The sequence below is a fragment of the Coenobita brevimanus genome, chromosome 47 (genome assembly GCF_032717465.1).
Source record: "Coenobita brevimanus isolate Jiangsu-jjx chromosome 47, ASM3271746v2, whole genome shotgun sequence".
Taxonomy (NCBI): domain Eukaryota; kingdom Metazoa; phylum Arthropoda; class Malacostraca; order Decapoda; family Coenobitidae; genus Coenobita; species Coenobita brevimanus.
In genome coordinates this window covers 8,876,631-8,900,630 of record NC_137000.1, presented here as the reverse complement: position 1 = coordinate 8,900,630, position 24,000 = coordinate 8,876,631, and the positions used below count along the sequence as shown (strand labels likewise).

At 41.4% G+C, this 24,000-nt stretch overlaps 1 protein-coding gene across 1 annotated transcript in view; it reads left to right on the top strand.

Annotated features, from left to right (window-relative positions):
• LOC145399013 (uncharacterized) overlaps window positions 1-17,763 on the top strand; it is a 79,125-nt gene extending 61,362 nt beyond the window's left edge. Inside the window, exons 7-12 of the mRNA XM_080271742.1 lie at window positions 794-863; window positions 2,662-2,796; window positions 8,547-8,659; window positions 11,166-11,295; window positions 13,536-16,993; window positions 17,505-17,763. Of these exons, the coding sequence (XP_080127868.1) occupies window positions 794-863; window positions 2,662-2,796; window positions 8,547-8,659; window positions 11,166-11,295; window positions 13,536-16,993; window positions 17,505-17,582 (3,984 nt within the window). The 3' untranslated portion in view covers window positions 17,583-17,763. The remainder of the gene's footprint in view (window positions 1-793; window positions 864-2,661; window positions 2,797-8,546; window positions 8,660-11,165; window positions 11,296-13,535; window positions 16,994-17,504) is intronic.
• The last annotated feature ends 6,237 nt before the right edge of the window (window positions 17,764-24,000 follow it).

Genomic DNA, 24,000 nt, shown 5'->3' with positions numbered 1-24,000 from the left:
ATTCAACAAATCCTCAAAGTGCTCCTTCCATCTCCTCAATTTCTCTCTCTTCTCCACCAGCAATCTATTATTCCTATCTTTCACTTCCCTATTATTTCCCCTTTCACAGTGCCTTACTTTCTTTACCTCCTTCCAAAACAATTTCTTACTCTCCCTCCATTTCACACTCAGATTCCTCCCAAACTCTTCATCCACTTTCTTCTTACTCTCCTTCACCAGTCTCTTAACCTCCCTTCTCCTGCTCACATATACCTCTCTCTTCTCTCTCTCATCTTCTCCCCTACCTCTACTCGCCAACCATTCACCATATGCCTTCTTCTTTTGTTCCACAGCTCGTTTCACCTCATCATTCCACCATGCTGTCCCTTGCACACCCTTGCATCTCCTCCTCACTCCATTATATACAAATAATAATAATAATAATAATAGTAATAATAATATAAATGAGGAACTGTATGATATTAGTTACATCTTAGAGTCTACTGTTAAACGAGAGAGAGAGAGAGAGAGAGAGATTGTGTGTGTGTGTGTGTGTTCAGACTCTAAGAACCAGTGGCAGGTATCTTAAGATCACAGCAGTCTTGTTACGATAGTTCTGATATAGCTTAACATAAGTCAGACCAACTTCACAATATTTTAGAATTTCATTTACAGAGATACGTCAAGACACTGTTGCAGCTACTACTACTACTACTGCTAGTAAAAACTAATGATAATAATACTGTAATAATTAATAATAATAATGAAAACAATAATAATGGCTTATTCTCATATTTAACCCTCTCTTCCACAGGACTCACTGGGTGCCGGGTCCCACCATTCCTCCAAGGTGTCACTGTTGGAGGGTCGACACCAAGTTGTGGGTGAGTAGGGGGGAAGGGAAAGGCAGGGGGCAGGATATGGGGAAGGAGAAGAGGGATTAAAAGAGGGATATTGGTGGGGAAGATAGAATAAGAGGGATACTAGTGGGGAAGATGGAATAAAAGAAGGAAAGGAAGAGCAGGGGACAGTATATGTGAAAGGGGAAGAGGGAGACTGCTAGAGAAAATGGAGAAAAGTAGGGATATTGGTGGGGAAGATAAAATAAAAGTGGGATATTGTTGGAGAAGATAGAATAAAGGAGGGATATTGGTGGAGAAGATGAAATAAGAGTTATATTGGTGGAGAAGGTGGAATAAAAGAAAGATATTGGTGGGGTGGATGGAATAAAAGATGGCTGTTGGTGAAGAAGCTACTTAGTATTATGAAAGGGAAAAATAGGTAAAGAAGACATTGTATAAAAGGAGGAAATTGGCAGTGAAGACATTATGAAAGAGGGAGAAAATTAGATAAAGATATGTGGACAAGGGAAGTATGAATTTACTAAAAAAAGACTGTATATGAAAGAAGTAAAAACAGGACAGAATTATGCGGTGTGGGGAACAGGGAGAGTGAAATCACAGAAGTCGCAGTATGAAAGAAAGAGAATACAGTTTAACCCATCATGTCCGGGAGTTGTATTCACCACCCAAACCACCAGAAGGTGTTTTTCTTAAAAATCACCTTTACTTAAACCATAATTTCTCAGCTAAAACTATAATATAATAGTATAATAAAATGCTGTAATCGTAATAGTAATAATACAATAACAATAATACTACAAAACACTAGATCATGTATACATGACCCCTGGACGGCCCCAGGAAGACATGTATACATGTCACCCGGACGGGAGGGGTTAATGAAAAGATACTGTATAGGTGAGAAACAGGGAAAATGAAATGGCAAGAGAAGACTTAATGAATATTGAGGGAGAAGACAGGGTAAAGGTAGTTATGACAGGGAGAATGATATAACAAGAGAATATGTGGTATCAAGGTTGAAATAACAAGGGAAAACCTAACCATCAGGGAAACAACATACAGTGGAGGTACTGTATACTGGTTGGTGTCGGAGGAGGGAAAGAATGAAATTGCTTGAGACAGCCAAATATGAAATAAGGAAAAATTAGAATGGAAAAAGGTGTGGGTGAGGAGGGGGGGAATGAGATCACAACAGAAATATTAATATTAAGAAATGAGGTAAGTTAATATTAGGGTTGAGGAGAAGAAACGTGGCAGAGAAGAGTTGCCTAAAATGACGAAGAAAGGACATCAAGGAAGTTCTTGTCATGAATTTATTGTTGTAGTTATAGTTACTACTGTATATATCTAGTGAATTGCTTAGAAAGGATTTTAGTCCTATTTTGCTTCATCTGTACTGTTTATTTGATTTTTTTTTTTATTTTTTTTTAAGAAATAATATGGATGCATAATTTGTTAACTGGTTGAGGGAGATGTAAGTCCTTTAAGTTGTATAGCATTGATTGTCTTTCCATACTATGCTAAATTTTCAGGTAATTGGTGAAAGTAATGACAGTAATGGAGGTCATATTGCTCATGAGAGAGATAAATCTGTCACCTTTTCATTATCCACTGAAGTACTGTACAGCCCTCATATGTTGAGATGATGGAATGACTTAAATTGATGATGATTATAATGATGAAGTACTGTATTTCCATTAAAATGACAGTTATATCTATTCTGTATGTGTACATAACTTGCCTTCATTTTGATTCATTGGTAAAAGCCTCAGTGTTCTAAGATTCATTAAAATATGCTTGAATTTATTTTCACTGTTAGATGACAGGTCCCTGATTGAAGCAAACCTCTTGAGACCAAGGCCTATTAGAAAACGGTCTAGCACAAGGAACAGCTATGTAAGTGACGCGATAATTGATGGACGAATTCCTTTCCTTGACGACGACAAGAAAGAAGGTGAAGAAAATAAATTGTCTTGAAGTAGCATATACTGTTCTTATTTGGACTTTGACAGTTTTTTGTGCTTCTGGGGCATTTTTAATAATTAGATATTTTATGTAGTTGGTTGATTGTTGCTGGGGATGGGGAAGAATCAATACTGCCTCTCACATATTCCCAGTGTGTCATTGTTGTTGTTGTGGCCCCAGGTTCAGCTGGACTGAGAACCCGGTGGATTGCAGGCTGAAGTTGCCCTTTTGCTGTCCACCATCCTCAATTTAGGGATTGGGAAGTAAACAAGGGATGTTTGTATAACCAGGCAGTTGAGTTACCCAGTTGTATTAGTGCCATCACATAAAGGCATCCCATTAAATCTGGGAGATGTCCTCTTATTGTTTAACCTTGCTGCTACCAGTTGATTTTATTCAACCTGGGAAAGGCCTTTCTCATACTGAAGGAATTTATTGATGCTGTATCTAACCCTGTAACAGGAGTAGATAGATGGAGCAGATTCAGGTGCTGAAACAAACTCAGTACTGTGTGTGGGTTTCATAATTTACTGAGCTGAATGATACAGATGTGTCTCAAATAAGGTCTTGTCTGCTACTGTTGAGAGAGGAGCAGCAACTCAGAATAGCTCAGAGCAAGTCAGGTTTTGTTGCACTTGCAGATATTCTGATATAGCCACAATGGACTTTCTAACAGCTACACTATGCATTCCTACAACTATATTATACAAAAACCTACACACACACACACACACACAGTAGCAGACAAGACCTCATTTGAGACACACCGCTCGCTGGTGCAGTGGTAACGTTCCTGCTTGCCAACTGGTGGACGGGAGTTTGCGCCTCGCTCAGGTTGCAAAAAGTTTCACTGACGAAGTGGGTGGTTACTGTCCCCTTCAAGCAAGGGGACGGGTGTGTGCGTGTGTGAAGGTCACAGCCTTGCCCTTAGATCAGACTATATGAGCTTTCAGCTCCTTTCTGGGAGGGTAAAAAGCTGACAATCACGACCATCAAGTGATCCTGACCGACCCGGTGAATTACACACACACACACACACACACACACACACACAAAACCCCGTCAGTTAGAAGAGCATGTCCTATGCTATGTCATCTGATGTTGAGAATACAGTTTAAAAAAAAAAAGAAAGAAAAAAAAAAAAAAAGTCCCTGGAGTTGAGTAAAAAGGGGAGTGAGTTGCAGTTTGGAAATTCCTGCATCCTGTATTAGCGTGGGACTTTTATTGTAAGCAGCTACACACCTTATATGACACAAGATGGAAGGAGCTAATACCTTAGGTTTCCATTCTCTTCCAATTCCAGTTCCCAAAGAGGCTAATGTGCCTTGTTATGAGTTTTCCCACCCCATGTGAAGTTGGACATTGGGTTAGGATGATGGATTTGTGATTGTTTATTGTCCTTGTATTTTCATATGTGGAATTGTTTGTTGTGTGTGCTATTGGTAGGTGGGGGTGCCCATCATCTACCCGCTTAGTGTGGCATTACTCTGTTTTAGGGTAGCTCCACATTGAATGGCAAGCCAAATGATTTCCAGTAAACCAGGAAATCACTTACAGCGCTGGGTGGTAACCTTTTAACCACTCAACCTGTGTTCCCTACGTGACAGCAAGTGGGTTGGCGGAGGCTTAGTGCCCCTCCCTGGAAAACAAGTATTGTAATTAAAAATACAAACATGAAGCCTTCGACCAGGACTGACCAACAGCTGATGACTAAGGACCGAACAAAGGACATGGTACGGATTGCGACATAGAATGTAAGGGGTGCGAATGATGAGGTGAAAGAGAGAAATTGTCCAGGTGCTTGTGGGTGCAAAAATGGGCATATGTGGAATAACTGAGACTAAATGGAGAAGTGGGCATATGTGGAATAACAGACTAAATGGAGAAGTGGGCATATATGGAGTAACTGAAACTAAATGGAGAAGTGAGAGAGTGGGAGTATGGATAAGGTATATGGGTGGGAGTAGGTGAGAATGAGAGGGCAAAAGAAGGAGTATGTATTGTTGCGTGCAAGAGATGGAAGGAGATATAAGAGAGTATGGATCAGTTGGCTCAAGGCTTGTGTGGGTAAGATTGAAAGTTGGACTACAAATGTGGGTGATTGTGTGCGTGTATGCACCAATGCAAGATAGTGCAAGTAGAGTGAAGAAGAGTTCTGGGCAAATGTGGAAGCATCGATAGAAAAGTTTGAAAGGAATGAGAGAGTGTTTTTGATGAAGATATGAATGGAAAAGTAGGGAATGTGAAGGTGGATGGAGCAGTTGGTGAGTGGAGTGTGCCTGCAGAAATGAATGAGAATGGCAGTGCTTTAGTGGACATTTGTATGGGGAGGGGGTTGGTGATAGCCAATACTCTTTTTAGACACTGATTGATCCACAGGTACTGTATATGTGGCAAGTGATGAGAAGGGTGGGTGGTGAACTGAATGAACAGAAGGCAATGATTGTATATGTGTGTGTGGATGACAGAATAAGGTGTGTAATGGATGCAGGAGCATACAGAGGTTGGGGGAGTGGACTTTCTGACCACCATGTGGTGGCAATGAAAGTCAAGGTTCAAATGCTGTGGAGAAATAGAAGGAGGGAAGCACAGGAAGAAGTCCATACAAGGATGATTTGGAGCAGATGGGGGAGGTGGAAGGTGTGTGCAAGACATTCACAGAAGAAATCTGTGCAGCTAGTGAGGTAGTGTGTGGGGTGAAGAGGAGATGAAAGAGGGTGCAAGGAACAGGATGGTGGAATGGAGACGTGAGACAAGCTGTGGCACAAAAGAAGAAAGCTTATAGTGAGTGTATGGGAAGCAAAGGTGTGGAGGAAGTTGAGAGATGAAAAAGAGAGTTGTATGTGGAGAGGAAGGGGGAAGTGAAAAGATTAATACGAGAGTAAGAAGAGAGTGGATGAGGAATTTGGAAGGAATTTGAGTGTAAAGTGGAGGGAATGTAAGAAATTGTTCTGGAAAGAGGTAAGAGAGTAAGACAGGGAGATAAAGAAGTTAGTCGGGGAGTGAAAGACAAAAATGGTAGATTGCTAGTGGAAAAGGGGCAGAAAGTGAGCAGATGGAGAGAACACTTTCAAAAACTGTTGAACAGAGAATGAAAGTGATGCGTGGATAAGTCACTGGGGAGTGGCTGGGAGAAGGAAGGAATTGAGAAGATAGGAAGAAATCAGTAGGATGGAAGTAGTGGAAGCAGTGAAGAAAGTCAAAATGGGGAAAGCCCCAGGAACTGATGGAGTGTGTGGTGAAATGCTAAAGCATGGGGGGGAGATAGTAGTAGAATGGATATGGAAGATGTGCTGACTGGGCTGGGAAGAAGGTAGAGTCCTGGAGGATTGGAAGTCAGGTATAATTATTCCCCCTTTGTAAAGGAAAAGGGGAAAAAGAAGTGTGTGGCAATCATAGGGGTATTTGTCTTCTTAGTATAATAGGAAAAGTATATGGTAGAATAATTATTGACATAGTTAGGGAAATAACAAAGGAATTAATTGGTGAAGAACCGGGAAGTTGTAGGAAGGGAAGAGGTTGTGTACATCAGATTTGCATTCATAAGTCTTCAGTGGAAAAGTTTCTAGAGAAGGGAAAGAAGTTGTATGTAGCCTTCATGGATTTGGAGAAAACATATGACAGGATGGATAGACAAGGAATGTGGATTATATTAAGAATATATAGAGCAAATGGGAAGTTGTTGAATGCCATGAAGAGTATGTATGAGGGGGCTAAGGCTGCAGTGTGTGTTAATAGTCAATTGAGTGAATTTTTCTATTTGAATGTTGGATTGAAACAAGGATGTGTCATGTCCCTATGGTTGTTCAATCTGTATATGGATGGGGTAATAAAAGAGATACAAGGTAGGGCAGTGGATGTTGGAGCAGCTTTAATGAGAGAGGGCAACGTTTGGAAACTACTTGTACTGTTGTTTGTAGATGATTCTGCTTTATTAAATGAAGACGAAGGGGAACTGCATGGCTTCGTGATTGAGTTTGGAAGAGTGTGTAAGAAATGGAATTTAAAGGTGAATGTAGGGAAGAGTAAAGTTATGGTCTTCGAGAGAAATGAAGTCACTGATGTACAGTGGTGTTGGATGTTGAAATGGAAAATGTAAATGTATTTAAGTACTGTACTTGGGTAATGTGGTTAGCAAGGATGGAAGTTTGGAGGCTGAAGTGCTTGAAATGGTACAACAAAGAAGAAAAGCTGCTGGTTCTTTGAAAGCAGTGGTAAGAAACAGGGAAGTGAGCAAGGAAGTGAAAGTCATTGCATGACAGTATTGTGATACCAGTCCTAACATATGGATGTGAAGCTTGGACCTTGTTGGAAAGACACATGTCAAGAGTGAGAGCTGTGGAAATGAGTTATTTGAGAGGAGCATGTGGAGTTACATGGAGAGACTGACAAATGAGAAAGTGAAGGAGCGTTGTGGTGTGAATGTTAATGTGATAGAAAGTGTGGTTTGGCCTTGTGGAGCGAATGGAGAGTGAGAGACTAACTAGGAGAGCGTATATGAGTGAGGTGGAACGGGGGAGAGAGAGGGGGAGACCAAAGATGAGATGGAGGGATGGAGTGGAAAGGTATATAAGAGAGGGGGGTGTGAGCTGGGAGCAGGGCAGTGAAATGGCTGGGGACCAGTCAACATGGAGGCAATATGTTTGTGGCCATCCCTTACAGGATTAAGGTGTCTGGCAGTAGATAGACAGAGTGTGCTATTGCTTTGGGGATCTCAATGGATGGTGATGTGTGGGTTTCTGACATACAACAATGGCATCTTTTCCTGTATATACAGTATTTGAAGAAAGAGTATTAAAAGAATGTCAGTCATGTTTCTGTTTCTGTTGTTCTTTGATTCTAAATGCTTTGTGCTCCTCATCTTGGCTGTGGTACATGTATATGAGTGTAATGTTTTTGTTCTTCAATAGGAGACTGTGGAGTAAGTAATTTAATCTCTTTAGCTGTAAAGTTTTGCTAAATTTTGCATTATACTGCAAGTAAAGTGAAAGGTTTCAAGGTCCATTTTTTCTCATTGATTTTCATGCAGTGATTCAGATAAGTCTATACTGTACAGTCAAGTCGCCTAAGGCACAGCCAATTGGTTCTGGAACAAGCCCGCACCATAGAAAACCGTGCCATACAAATAACTAAACTTATGGGAAAAATGGAATTTGGTTCTGAATGTTCACCCAAAGTCCCTCTTTTCACCTCACTTTTCCCCGTTTTCCCCCACTTTACACACGCACACAGTCAAGCAATCAGTCAATGCATGTATTACACACAAATTAAACACTAAATAATAAAGGGCTTTAAGGGCATAAAATAATGAATGTACTTACCTCCAACGACGATAGTGCTAAAGTGGAAGGGGTAGGGTTGGGGGTTCTGAGCCCTCCGCGCCATAGGTATTTTATGCGCTTGGTTTGTTTTTTGGGGGTTCTGGCACCTTGCCGTGTCATAGAAAACTGTGCCATAGAAGTCCACGCTATAGGCGACTTGATTGTACTTTTTTTTTTTTTTTTCTTAATAAAGAAAGGGTAGTTTCACATGGAACAAATGCCTATTGCTTTTCCATTAATGTAAAATAATTATACCTAATTATTTAAAATTCAAAGCGTTTCATTAACTTACTGCTGCATTAGTGCCTCCCTTGCCATGGATCTCGTGTAATATTATCGCACCATACCTTACAGTGATGGCAAACTACTGGAAGAATTGGAATATCATTAAATTTATGATCTTGTCATATCCTCATAGATCATGAGCCAGTGGCAGGTGCAGTTCCTCTCAGTCACCAGGCTGCTCATCACAAGATTGCTGTCAGACCCCGCAGGACACATGGTGTCCCACGCTCTCGACGTGCTACACAGGTACTGAACTCAACTTTACTTGCCATTAAGCTCTTGGCCTGATTAAATATTAGATTTTTTTTTTTTTTTTTTTTTAAGTATACTATATATACAGTATATATCTTGGGATACGAAAGAGTAGATATAACTTGGGGGGGAGGGGATGGCTTTGGGAAGGCACTGTATTGCCAAGTTTAATTCATTTGAGGTAAGTTGATTAAACTGGCCAGATCAGACTACATTTGGTCATCCCTTACAGATATTCTCAGCAGACCAGTTGCTTATTTTTGCTGTCGTACTGTATACAGTACGGTGTATATTTTTTATGCAGTATACTCAAACCTCGATTTAAGGGACTAAATAGGGAACCAACTTGTCCCTTACTTGAAAATGTCCATTGTTTTACCACATAAAAAGACAATCTCATTATGAAATGCAATGATTGTTTCACTTATCTTACTTATTATTTTATGGGTACTGTATAAAGAAACATATTAATGTATTTAACATAGACATTACGTATCATTTTTGAATGGTCCTGTCCATTTGTCAGGTAGAATATGGAGTCCTTTAAATCCGAAATCCCTTAAATGGAGGTCCCTTAAATCGAGGTTTGAGTGTACTGTAAACTCCATATGATGATGCGATAATTCCCCCCCCCCCCCCCCCAACTAGTGCTGTATTTGTGTTTGTTGTAAAATGCATTATGGGTTCAAGAGGTTCCTTGTAAGTTAGTTAACCAACCTGGTGGAAGCTAAAGTAAATATATCAGATACCACTCAAGATAATATGTGGAATAGTTTATTAACATTATAAAACAAGAGGTCCCTCATAAGCTGAACATAGTTTTAGTCAAAATACAGTATAAACTTGACAGCCTTTCTCTGTTTTACTTTTTGAATAAGATTGTCTGGTGTTTACCAGTACAGAATTTTTAAAAAATGCATAGCAGGGCTGAAGGGCTTAAAGTAATTTCTTTATCCATCAGCCAATCCTATGTTGCCCCATGTGAAACATAGGAGCCTTGGGCTAGGCAAGTTGGTCTTGACATTTAAGATGAGAATGACCAACCTCACTCATCTCTGAGTGGCAATACATGAGCAATAAACCCCAGCCATCTCTTGGATATACACCTACACAGGCTCAATCCGATTGAAGCGCCTTAAATACAGTACTCACTAAACCACCAGGCACCCTAATTTGGTTATATGGTGACCACCATGCCTAGTCAATGGTTTCCTGGTGTACAGGAAACCATTTTTTTTTTTTTTTTAATGCTAGGGAGAAGGAACCAAAGGCCAGGAGCCTGCGAATTGTTCCTTCAAAAAAAAAAAAAAAAAAAAAAAAAAAAATCAAGAGAGAGCCAGATTCAAGATCTGATCATTTTGAGATGCCTGGACACACCACATTTGAAAGACTGGAGATCGTAGGAAGCAGGAAATACAGATAGAGGGAGACAGTTCCAGAGTTGACCTGTTGCATAAATGAAGGACTGGGAGTAACGGTTAACTCTTGCATTGAGAGTTGGACAGAAAAGGGATGAAAGTCTGTTGCTAGACAGGTGCTATGCACCCGTCGTAGAGGTGGAGGGATGCAAGCAGACAGTTCAGAGGAGCAGTGACCATTGAAGTAGCAATAGAAAATAGATAAAGATGCAGCAGTGCAGCAAAGAGACAGAGGTTGAAGGGAGCCAGTAAGAGGAGGAGAGTTAATGAGACGAAAAGCTTTTGACTCCACCTTATTGAGAAGAGCTGTATAAGGAGCTTCCCCACACCTGAGAGTTGTACTGAACACAGGGGCAAATAAAACCTGTGTTTAATGTCAACAACTGTGCAAGGGTAAAGAAGGTATGGAGTCAGCTTAGCACACCTAATCTCTTGGAAGCAGATTTTACAAGAGATGTATTATGATCTTTCCATGACAAGTCCCAAGTGAATGAAACCCCAAGGATGATGCAGGATTGGCCTGGATATTATTAAACATTAGTGGGTACTCATGTGGAAGATTTTGTTGGGTTGATAGGTGTAAGAACTGTCATTGATGCATTAAAAACAACAAGATTATTTTTGCCCCAGTCAGAGATGCGAGCCAAGTCAGACATTAGGTGTGCCATAGCCTCATCCCATGTTTGTTGAAGTAACTGCTGAGATGGACATTGTGGGAACTGAATGGAAAGGTGAAGGGTGGAATCATCAGTGTATGAGTGGATATGGTTAGATGTACAGCTTAGAGGGTCATTGATGAATAAAAGGAAGAGGGTTGGTGATAGGACAGCCCTGAGGAACACCACTGTTGATAGATCTAGGAGAAGAATGATGGCCGTCTACAACAGTGGCAATAGAACGATCAGAAAGGAAGCTATAGATGAAGGCTCAGATAGAAGGATAGAAACCGTAAGAGGGCAGTTTAGAAATTGCATAATTATAATTAAGGTGCACCAAGGGGTTCAGACAAATTAGATTATCACTTCATTAACCCTGCTAAAAGAATACCGGATATACAACTAAATCTTTTATTGGTTTCTTAGATTGGCCTGCCAGATGTGATTGAGGAGGCCAACAGCCGAAACTTGAGCTCTCAGAAGTTATTGACAGCTGCCCCTGCCTCCACCACTATCACCACGGTCCCAACACCACCTCCTGCTCATATACAAACTGGTCAGACTGGAAATTTATGTGCAGCTGATATGTTATATAGGCAGTCCATGTTTAAACAGAAGTTGCTGGTGAATTAACACCATTTTGTCACATTAGAGTTGCACATGATCCATTATGGAATTGCTTAAATCAGAAATGAGCATTTGTGTGTGTGTGTGTGTGTGTGTGTGTGTGTGTGTGTGTGTGTGTAATCCCGTAGTCATGAACTAGAAGCATGTGTCAGTAAAGCAGTTTCACCTAAATTGGTATTTTGCCTCCTAACATCATAGAATTAACTGAGAACAGACTATACATTGTTCATCTACCTTAACTTGGCAGAGAATTTTTATTTTTCCTCATTGCAGCTTGTTTCCCATAGCTTATTGGCAGAATATGACAATACATGTTCTATGGCTATATATTGTTTCCATAATACTTCATGACTAGCATCATATTTTGGTGGTAATGTCTTGTTACAGGTCAGCTTCCAAGGTGGAGAGTTGGCAATTTAAGGCAGGGTTAAAGTGGATAGGTCATAGTTTATATGCACAGTAGTCATGCATTGTCCCAAGTTTATCTATCTATTGCCAGACACCTCAATCCCGTTTGGGGTGGCCACAAACAAATCGCCTCCAAGTCGCCCTGTCCCCTGCCATTTCACTGCCCTGCTCCCAACTCACACCCCCCTCTCTCATATACCTCTCCACCCCATCCTTCCATCTCATCCTCGGCCTTCCCCTCCCTCTTCCCTCCTCCACCTCACTCACATACACTCTCTTGGTCAGTTTTTCACCCTCCATCCTCTCCACATGGCCAAACCACCTCAGTGTGTTCCTCATAACGCTTCCTATCACATCCACATTCACACCACAATGCTCCTTTATATCCTCATTCGTCAGCCTGTCTCTCCATGTGACTCCACAGGCTCCTCTTAAATAACTCATTTCCACTGCTCTCACTCTTGACTTGTGTCCTTCCAACAATGTCCAAGCTTCACTTCCGTACGTTAGAGTTGGTATCACAATACTGTCATGTAGTAACTTTTTCACTTCCATGCTCACTTCCCTGTTTCTTATCACTGCTTTCAAAGAACCAGCAACCTTTCTTCCCTGCTGTACCCTTTCAAGCATTTCACCCTCCAAACCTCCATCCTTACTCATCACACTACCCAAGTACTTAAACGTACTCACATTTTCCAATTCCTCACCATCCAACCTCGCTGTACATTCACTGACTTCACCTCTGTCAAAGACCATCACTTTACTCTTCCCTACATTCACCTTTAGATTCCGTTTCTTACACACTCTCCCAAACTCATCCACCAAACCTTGCAGCTCCCCTTCGTCTTCACTCAACAACACAGTATCATCTGCAAACAACAGTACAGGGAGTTTACAAACACTATCCTCTCTCACCAGGGCCACTCCAACATCCACTACCCTACCTTGTACCTCTTTTATTACCCCATCCGTGTACAGATTGAACAACCATGGAGACATGACACATCCCTGTTTCAAACCAACTTTCAAAGAGAGAAAATCACTTAGTTCACCATCCACACGCACTGCAGCCTTCGCACCATCATACATACTCTTCACAGCATTCAACAACTTCCCATCTACACTTTCCACAATCCTTGTCTATCCACCCTGTCATATGCTTTCTCCAAATCCATGAAAGCCGCATACAACTTCTTTCCCTTCTCTAGAAACTTTTCCACTAAAGATGTAAGAATGAATATCTGATCTATATTATCAGTATATATTGTTGCATTCTTAGTGTGTAAACACAACTTTAGAGTAAGATGTACTACTTTACAAGTAACAGTAAAATTTTACCTTTCATAAAGGTTTGGTGGATGTTATTTAAACATAGTGGTTTGATGGATGTCATTAGGGTCACTTCAGACTCTGGATAATGATGTGCAATAATGTTATTGCTGCTCGGCAATGATTGGCAACATGCATAGTGCCTGTGTATGGTGTAAGTGGACTTAACAGTGTGAGGAAATACTATAGCCATATCTTAAGTTCAGCATCAGTAGTGAAGGTAGAAGTTATAGTGTTTTCTTCATAATACATGCCAGGTACTGTAAAGCATTAGATATTACAGTTCGTATATTCAAGAGTGCATGTTCGGTCTTTTGTGTTAATGCTGTACAAAGTTATTTCATTATATTGCTGGTTCAGTCATTACAGTATAATTGTGTCTGAGTTGAGATGTGAGAATAAGATATTGCCTGACAGTGTGGTCTGTTCCAGATGGAAATGTAGAGGAGGAGCAAAAGAAAGAAGTAGAAGAGGGAGAAAAGAAGGAAAGAGAAGAAAAGAGGGAGGAGCCCCTATTTCAGCGGCTATTTGGCAGCAATAGCAGCAGCAGCAGCAAACGAGCTGGACGTCAGGCTTCCCGAGGCCGAGGTGAGGATAGCCGAGAGAACAGCGTGAGCCCCCTGAGGCGAGGAGGAGACCAGCGGGCATCACGGGATGGTATAAAGCGTGACTCCTCAGGAACTAGGTTTCCTGGGGTGGCAGTGTCCAAGCCTCGCCAGGATCAACCTCACCCTCTTCCCCCATCAGGCCGCCCAAGGGAACCCAGCAGAGAGAGGAGCAGCGGTGGGGTAGCCATCACTCCACAAGAATTGACCTCAGCTCCTGATGCATCTTCTGCCTCGCCTTCCTCTTCTCTGCCAGAGGCAACAGTACGTACCTCCCACTCAGACGATCACTCTACTCCTCGCCCAGTCTCCTATCCTGCTCGGCCAGTAGCTGCAGCTGTAAGAAAAGCAAAGAGCTTCAGGGAGGTGGCACCTGGTCATATCAGGGAGCCAATGCACCCAAGGGCACCATCTCAGGCTGACTCAGAAGAGACTGAAGAGGCCTCAGCTAAGCCTAACCAATCTTCCCGACTCTCTGCCTCTTTAGAGAGTATTGAAAGTGGAGATGGTGCCAAAAGACAGCAACCACAGCCTTCACCAGTTAACAAAGCACAGGCCCAACAAGAGCTTCCCCCTGCATCACCACAGCGATCCAGCACAGAATCCCTTGCCACAACTCCACTCCCAGGGGTTTTCATTCGCCCCCACCCTACTGCCCGCTCTCCCCATTTGCCTCAGACCAACCAACCTGACTCAAGCCTCACTCAGGATCCTAACTCGGGTCCATTTTCATTAGATTCCAGTGTGGGAGCCACACCAAACCGAGGTAGGACAGAAGTGGAACTGCGTAAGGCAGCCAGTGTAGATCAGGTTGGGGCTGGAGTGGAGCTGGCCCCTGTCCATCGCCGCTCCCGCCAGCAGCATCCACCTGACCCCAAGTCAGCCTCTGAAGCTATGATGGTGTCAGTCACAGCCAAAGTTGAGAATATAAAAGCTGAGAGGAAGATGGAAGTTATGACTGCTGACAAGAAAGGGGATTTAGGGAAAGAAGATTTTATAATTTCAGAGAAAAGAGAAAATGTAAAGGTAGAGAGAAGGGAGAGTGTGAAATCAGAGAGGAAGGAAACTGTGCAATCAGAAAGGAGAGAAAGTGTGAAGTCAGAGAGACAGGAGAATGTGAAGATGGAGAGGAGAGAGAGTGTGAAGACAGAGAGGAGAGAGAGTGTGAAGACAGAGAGGAGAGAGAGTGTGAAGACAGAGCGGCGAGAGAGTGTGAGGCTAGAAAAGGTGGAGGGTGTTGTAGGAGATATGAGGAGATCTTCAGGGCAGTTACTACGGTCCCTTTCCCTACCCCGTGGTGAGGATACTGAGCCCAAAGTTGAAACCCAGGATGGAGGGGAGCCAGAATCAACTGCCCAAGCCTACCGCCGTCAGTTGAGGAAAGAACCAAGCCTCAAACGTGCTGCCCCACCCAGGGACTCTGATAATACTGTGCCAGAGTTCATGCGTATCCAGCTGAATCGAGTAGAGAGCAAAGGCCAAGCAGTAATCTATGACACCGAACAAGAACGTAGTTATAGACGAGAAGAAACTGTTCAGTCAGCCATCCTCACATCTGCTTCTGTTACCCAGCCAGTTTTTACAAATGAAGGCCAGGAGACAGTGCCAGAGGGTGAGAAAAAAGAGCAGCAGAGTATTCCCAGCCCTGCCACTTCCAAGACCCCAGTTCAGGTAACTAAGAAGAGCAGTTTCCAAGGCCCTCGAGGCTTGGTGCGAGATGGGTCAGCAAGTGGGATGACCATGGAAGGGGAGAGTGGAGTAGAGGTTGCTGCAGCTGAACCTCAAAGTGACCGGGTACAACTGAGAAGACCTTTAATGGCTGAACGTGTGACTGCAGTGGCTGGAAGTGGCAGCCCGACTCCCCCTCCTCCCTCAAGTGGGAGGGATCAACCAGAGCTCTTTAAGGTGTTTGCACGTCGATCCTTTAAAGTAAAAGATGCAGACAAGGAGAAGCTTGAGCTGGGAGATGCAGGAGAAGAGGATGGGCGAGTGGATGGAACTGGAGAGGTAATTGAGGCAAATGTGACACCCATGAAGGCCCCGGTCACACCTCAGCCCCCAGTATCAGTGTCACCCTTGCCACAGGAGTTGACGCAGAAACCAAGCATCAATACCATATCCTTCAACCGTAAATCTGTGGGTAATCCGGCTCTCTCCTTTGTTCCACCAGTGGCTGCTATAGGTCCCATTACAGGATCCCCACCGACTGCCAAGGGAGTGGTAGTAGTCTCTTCTACTGCTACCTCCACAATCTCCACCACTTCAGAGGTCATTCCTACCTCAGCCAGCTGTGTTACTTCTGCCCGTGCCAGCACCACAGTAACAACTTCCACAACTGGCCACCTCCAGGACACCCCTCGGCGACCTGGCCGCACCTCCTCCCCAAACATCTTTTTCACTTCTGCCTCAGAGAGCTCCACCACCACTACCTCAACAGGGGAGGTGGTGAGCAGGATTATCAACAGGCGTCTCAGTGAAATCACAAGTGCCATTGACAGTGAGAGTCCTCCTCCAGCACAGGTCAGAACCAGCCAGCCCTCTCCAGCCCACAACAAGCCTTCCATTATCTCTCGCCCATCTCCCTCTCTAATCTGGCCTCCCAGAACACAGCAAGAACCACTCAATGAGCAGGAACCTGTTGAGATACAACAGGGTAAAGTAAATGCAGCAGGAGAGAAGGAAGTGGAGAGGGAGGAGGTGGAAGTTGTGATCTACCCTCTTGACATCGGGGCTGCTCGTCGACGGTTCATGAAAAGCGTTAGTGTTCCTAGTGGCGGTGGTACTGTTAATACTTATATTGGTAATGATGTTGGTAGTAGTGGTGGCAGCACAAGAGAGGGACTGGAGACATCCTCCCACTCATCCATCATTTCAGTCACTACCACACCACAACCATCTTTAGCGTCTTCAACTACTACAACTACTATTTCCTCAGTTGGCATCACGTCTTCCATTCTTTCCCGTGCCACCACTGCTACTGCTTCAGCTGCCAACACACCTCAGTTCACAGTGACTGTGCGCACCCAACCACCACCCACAAACACCCAGCCACCTCCAGCCAGCACCCCACCACCCCTTGCCAGCACTCACCCACCACCAACCACCATCCTGCCTGACCCTTCCTCAGTCCCTACTCAACCCTTCACCAGCCCCAGCACAGAACAGGGCACCACAGAAAAGCCAAGTGATGGGGCAACAGAGGACTGGCGGGTGCTGGTGAGGCAACGGCGAGAGGGCAGACTCAAACAGAGCAAAACAACTGATGCAGAGGAGATCATAATTGAGGTGAGAATCTTGTTGGAGTTGTGTAGCATGGCCCTACTGGCCCACTGCAGTTATCCTCTCTTCTTATGTTCTTATGAACTACAATTAGCAGTAGTAGTGATAGTAGTAGTAGTTGTAGCAGCAACTGTAGTCCCAAGTTCATATGAGCATGAACCTGGTAGACTGCCAGGTGAAGTTGCCCTCCCTCTGCAGTTTGCCATCCTCCATTTGGGAGATAGGGAGGGAGTTGAGAAATGATTATAAAAGGCAGTAGAGGTACCCAGTTATGTTGGTGCCGTTATATGATGGTATATCTCTTTAGCACCTTGAAGCAGTTACTATATTTCTCTATATGATTGCCAAAGAAAGTTTCATCTCTCATAATTTGGAACTGATTGCAGTATGTCATAAATGTCATCTTCATTTTCATGAAAATTGCATGGAAAATGTAGCATAAATTTTTATACATTGATTTCCTGGTAACTTAAATATATGTAATTATTTTAACTCCTGCATTCTTTCCCTCCCACAGACAACAAGACCAGCTGTTTCACGTAACAGCAAAGTGCTTGAAATGGCCAGTAATTTCCAGAAGCTGCAAGTGGCCTAGCACAGGGTGTATCAGGGCCGCCCTTAAGGCACCACACAGCAGGCAGGCAGCGTAGTGCAGGCCACTCATCAAGCAACCACCAACTCCTCCTAATTTTGCATATGTATTGCCTTAAATAATTTTACTCAGATATATTGAGTAATGACAATTCCATTCATGTTTAGTCTACAGAACCTTTTATTGCAGCATTTTAATGATGAAGTAGTACATTTGTTTAGTCATGAATGTTGTACAGGTATTTGAAACAATTATTAGGCAACTTTGAGATACTGTATGTAGCTAATGTGAATATTGCAGGATGACTATTGTTTCCTGTCAGCCACTGTACTTTCTCTGAAAGCTCATGTCAGCAAAATAAGAGCCAAAGGTGCTAAGTTTACACTGGATTAGGGAGAATCAGAGTCTGTGATCTGAAGGCTTATGGGTAACAGCTATTTACTTAGTATTTCACATCACACAGTAAGTATTTGCAGCAGTACTGATTATTGCCTGCAGTGTTTGGTGAATATCTTTTCTTTGTGAAGATGTTATTCACATCGATTAGTAGAATACATTTTCTTTTAGGCACAATGCTCATACAAGTGTACAGTACAGTACAGTATACAGTACGGTATATGTCTCAAGTGATGGTGTTATATTAAGACAATAACTATGACAAATACTTTATATTGATGAGTAGAGTAGTATTTTTGACAAGAAAAAAGTAGGTACATTATTGTATGCAAACTGGCTGTTATCTTCAATGAATTTCTGCAAGATTCTTTTGAAGGTAAGTGGATAGTAAAAAGCCAGAGTTGTCTGAGAATATAGGAAGGACTTTGTAGACCCGCTCACTGCCCCAACAAATATTTCCAAGGCCAAGCTAATGGGTGGGTTGAGCCAAAGAAACTAATGCAGTGAAGTAAATTTTTTAGGAGTTTGTCATGGTTTTCCTGAAGGTTGCTATAATGACAAGGTTGACCCAGGCAGCTACTAACCAAGAAACAACAGAACTTCAGTGTGGTTTTGCTGTCTCCATTGCCACAGTGTCAAGTGTGTTTGATGTGAATGGCAAACAGTTATGACACTAGTGGCTAGAAATATATAAAAAGTTCTGTGTCTGAACTCTTATATAGTTAGTCAGCTTTATAAAGAGTACACAAGTTTAACAGAACATAGTGAATGTCAACACATATATGTTAACATGATGTAAATACATTGTATATAAGATATGACGAGCTTGTATGATACATGCTTACTGATCTAGGATGGGAGAACAACCTCATTGAAAATAATGTGTTCGTGATTCATCTCCAAGTGAGTCGAATTATATGGGCTCCTGAGATGTTTGGCTAAAGGTTGCAAGGTGGTGCTCTCTTATCAGCCAAGGAGGGTTACCATAGTCGCGACGTGCGACTCTGAGGTTGTCATTATTGTACTGTGGCAACCTATCATTCAGAAGTGCGTCTGATTTCGTATCATATCGTACATGAATCATTATGCACAAATATATTATACTCTAATATGATTATACACAAACATTTTATACACGAATCACTTGCGTCTCATGTTCACGAAATGGGACGCATTTTTGAATGGTAGGTTGCCAGGGTACGATAATGACAACTTCAGAGTCGTGCGCTGTGACTATAGCAGCTCATACTTAATAGGTTATATCTGCATATTGCTTGGTAATATTCTGTATGTTACCTATCCAAGCTGTTGCAAAGCTACCCATTAAGGGTAAGGGAATTATATGGTGTAATATGCAGAATAAACCATTGAGAAAGAGGTGTAGAAAGCTCCCAAAGTTGATTTGACAACCAGTACTGTACACCCCTGGATGGCAGAGGAGCTGATTTGGTAAGGTTCAATAGCAGGAAGTTTGTGAATTTAAGTGTTGGCCTCAGTTATTGTATCCAGTCATATTTGAACAGGTTGAATAGAAAGCTGTACATTTTACCTCTTACTTAAGGAACTAAATATATATACAGTACTACTAACATTAGGAAACTTAAATCCCCCATAACAACATTTTTATTAGAAGTGTGATAATTGGATGTACTGTACAGTAATTTTGTATATAAATAACTGGTGTGGGAGGATTGTTTACTAAACTACAGAACAAAGATCTCTCCACACCGAGACTTTATTTGAATGTATTTTGAAACAAATTTGTCAGATCGTATAGGTCGAGGTAATTATCGAACGAACACCTTGATCCATCTGGCTGTGTTCTGAATAAACTGAGTGTAAGCTTACCCTTAGACATATTGGAAGAAGATCCTGATTCATTTAACTATGTTTTGAACAGACTGATTCTCACTGTCAGACATAAAATAAGTGACACTGAAAAATGGTTCCTGCAGACCATAGCATACTGAAATGATGTGTTCTTCTGCTTATTACTTAGACCTATATGGTTGGAGAAATTTACAGCAGAGTATGTCCAGTTAAGGCCATGTGTGAAGAACTCCTAACACATTACTATACCGGTACTTTTGTTCTACCTTGGGATAAAGTACTTCTTGTTATAGAGGGATACATATATGAGATATCAGAATACCTTATATACAGTATATATATATATATATATATATATATATATATATATATATATATACTTATTGTTATAGAGGGATACATATATGAGATATCAGAATACCTTATATACAGTATATATATATATATATATATATATATATATATATTTATATTTATATATATATATATTATATCTGTACATGTAGAAGAAATGTAACCCAAAGCTTTCTTGGCATTATCTCATCAGGCTGTGGTGCCGACACGTCTTAATTGTAAACACATTCGCATGTGCTCTATTTTAACAGATATACTTATGTCTTGCCATGGAGAGAAGCCCTAAGAAATCTGTGTAATATTTATGGTACACAGCAACTTTTACAGAGTAGCAGTTTACTGTAGTTAGTCTCTTCAATCTGTTGAGGTATATGTAATATTATTCTTGCCCTATTTGGATAATTTTATTCAATTTAGGGAGAAAAATCACGTTTTGAATAGGTTAATGGGGCCTGTCTCTTATCCAGTCACTACAGATTGTTTCTCAAACTTTGATAAAATTGTCTGGAGTTAGCAAGAATGAATTTCAGAGTGTTTCATCAGGTTGGAAGGGTCAGAGGAATACAGTACAGTAGATTTTATGGATACCGTACTTTGAACTCATTTTCAGGTAAGTACAGTGCATAACTTTCAAGTTTCAGTAATGTGGTGTCGTCGGAGAATATACTTTGTGATCAGAATCCTGTGTTTGTTATAGATATACTGAGGCATTTTAACCACTTCAGCTTGAGGGCATATTATTCATCTTGTTTTTGCTGTCTCCAGATGATTCTATTCAGTTTAGAAGAGAGCCTTTTAGAGGGCTCGATATAGCAAACAGTGACCTCTTCACTACAAATGCTTTTCCCTAAGATGCATAAAATGTTCTGGTGGTAGTGAGGAAAACATTTGAATATGTCTTTAGATTGAAGGGGATTAAATACCTATCTTGGTTCTCTTGTGGATTTAGTTGAAGTCATATGCTGTGGTTTTGGGCACTAGGCCATTGTGAAATTTACACCCTCCATTATTTGCAATAAGTATTGGTAAGTATTGTATAGTTGATCTATCCAGTCTTAAATCTTACTGAGTGATGTCCATTTTGTAGCAGGGTCCAGATATTAACAAGATATATAATTGGTATTTTTGGCAGAAAATGGGTCTCTTATTGATCTGGTGGGTGAGTGGTTAGAGTGCCCCGATTGGAGTGGCAGTCTAGCCATTTGCATAGGCTAGTTTCCCAGGAGGTGATCGGAGGCTTAATGATCAACCATCAAGGAAAGCAGGCTGATCATCTATCTGTAAATGTACTGGACAATGGTAGCTTTGTCTAGAGTCCCTATACCTCAAAAGGAGAAATATTGGATTGGCTGTTTTGTACAACTGCTTTACCAAGGACTGTGAAACATACAGTATATAAAAGCATATCAGTCTATGTTCTTCTATAATGAATAATTCTTGAAAATTATACCTTATCTGTACTGTGATAAAATTATATATATGGTTTGTAATTAGAGCTACAGTATATGACCAGTGCTGGGTCAGAATAAGGGTTGTGTGCTTAATCCCTTCAGTCCAATGATGTAATTTTCTTTTTCATTCTTGGTATATCTTCAGTTAATTTAATTCATTTTAAGAAGGGTACCATATATGGAAAGGGTAGATGAAGCCTGTATCTAAGACTCCCAATTCAAAAAGCCTCTCTTAAGCTGAATAAAACAGTCTGATAGCAAGAATGAAATACAAAATAAATGATCGGATTGAAGGGATTAAATCTTAATTCACGGAGTGGTATGCAGGCTCCCAAATATTTATGGTAATTTCTGAAATGGATGTCAAAGATGGGGATGTGTTTAGCCTTCCTATATTTTTGCTGACTGCACTCGGTTAAAATGGCTTGCATGCCGACCATACCAATTGACCATCTGCATCAGGGGTTTATGTAGCTCTTTCGTGATTTAAGGTTTAAGCATATGAATCTTAGATTCACTTTGATTCAGATTCCTTCCGTGGCATCAATATTAAATTATGATGTCTAGTCTATGAAACTTCAACTTTTTTTTTTGTTTTAATTATCATTATTATTTCTGGTTTTATGAATAGGTTTACTTAACTGTACTATAATTTGCTATGGGTTTTTAACTAATCCTGTTTTTAATTGTACATCCTAGTCAACAGCTTCCTGCATTTTTGTATTCTTAACCACTTAAGTCTGGGTGACATAATTTTTAGTTTATTCTTGCTGCTGAAGTTTCAGATGATTTGATTAAGCCTGGGGAGAGAATCAGGTTGTGATGGAGTTGATGGATACTTTGTAACCTCATCACTACAGATTTTTTTCTCCAAATTTACCAACATTATCTGGAGTAGGGAGTAGTTGTAGCTCCAGGTTCATCAGAATTGTGAACCCAGTGGACTGCCAAATGAAATTGCCCTTCTGCTGCAGCTCACCTTTCTCCTTTGGGGGATACGGATTTTGGACCAAGGGATGTTTGTGTAAACAGGCAGCTTCATCAGCTGGTCATATCAGTGCCACTACATGAAGGCATCCCTCACCAGCACATAGCAAGAATTAAATAAAGATTATGTCTTTGGGCTTATGGGGTTAACTGTGAAGTCCTCTTTATAAACCAGATGAAGTGCCTAAGTTCTAGTTAGAGTTTTGGCTCTGTAACTTAAAAAAAAAAAAAAAAAAAAAAAAAAAATGATCTCTTGCAACAGTAGAATATTTTAAGGGAATCCTACGGTTTTTGATGATGTGTATATTGACATGTAAGCTACATCTAGTAATGATAAGCAAAATCATATTATTGGCTGATTATCTATAAGTCCCGAAAATTGAAATGCCAGTTACGTGTGTCTACATTATGTGCCTTTACTTAACATGTACAGATGAAAAGGGTAACATATGTGTTTATTAGCTGTGTACCAGAGAATGATGTGTATTGTTTATCATTAAATCTCGAAGTACTATTGATCAGCTACCCAACTTTGAATTTAATCCGTCTTAGCACTTAACAGCATTATGAGTGAGTAATCGGTAAATGGGGGCACTTATCATCCACTCAGTGGTGTATTACCACTTACATGTCTTATGTGGTAGGTGGGGGCACTCACCATCCACTCACTTGATGTAGTGCTGCTCTCAGGTGTCTGCCCTTTCCTCTCCTCCAGCCTTCTTTCCTTCCATCCCCTTCTGTCTTTCTTTCCTTTATTCTTTCCTCGTCCTTTTGCCTACGGGTGACTTTACACTCCCACTTCTGTCTTGCTTTCCTCTTCCTTGTGCCTATGAATGACTCTACACTGAGTGACAAGCCAAATGGTTTCCTGTACACCAGGAAACCATTTACCATGGTGGGTGGTAACCATATAACCAAGTAATGGCTCCTGGTGGTTTAGTGGGTAATTACGGCACTCCAATCATATTGACCCGGTGAAGGTTTATATCCAAGGGGTGGTTAGGGTGTATTGCTCATGTAATGCCACTTACGGATGAGTGAGGTTGGTCACTCTCATCTTAAATGTCAGGACCAACTTGCCAAGGCCTGGGCTCCTATGCTCCTCATTGGGCAATGTAGGATTGGATAATGGATGGATGTAGCTGTACAGTTTGTGACAAACCAAATGGTTTAATGTAACCCAGGAAACCATATACTGTACTGTACTGTGATTAGTGATAACCATTTAACCAAAATGAGGCTTGGTGGTCTAATGAGTTAAGGCATTCCAGCCAGATGGAGCACATGAGGGTTTCCATCCAAGAGTTGTTTGGGGATTATTGCTCATATAATGCTACTCAGGGATGAGTGAGGCTGGTCACCCTTGCCCTGAATGTTGGGATGGAATAACTTAGACCTGGGCC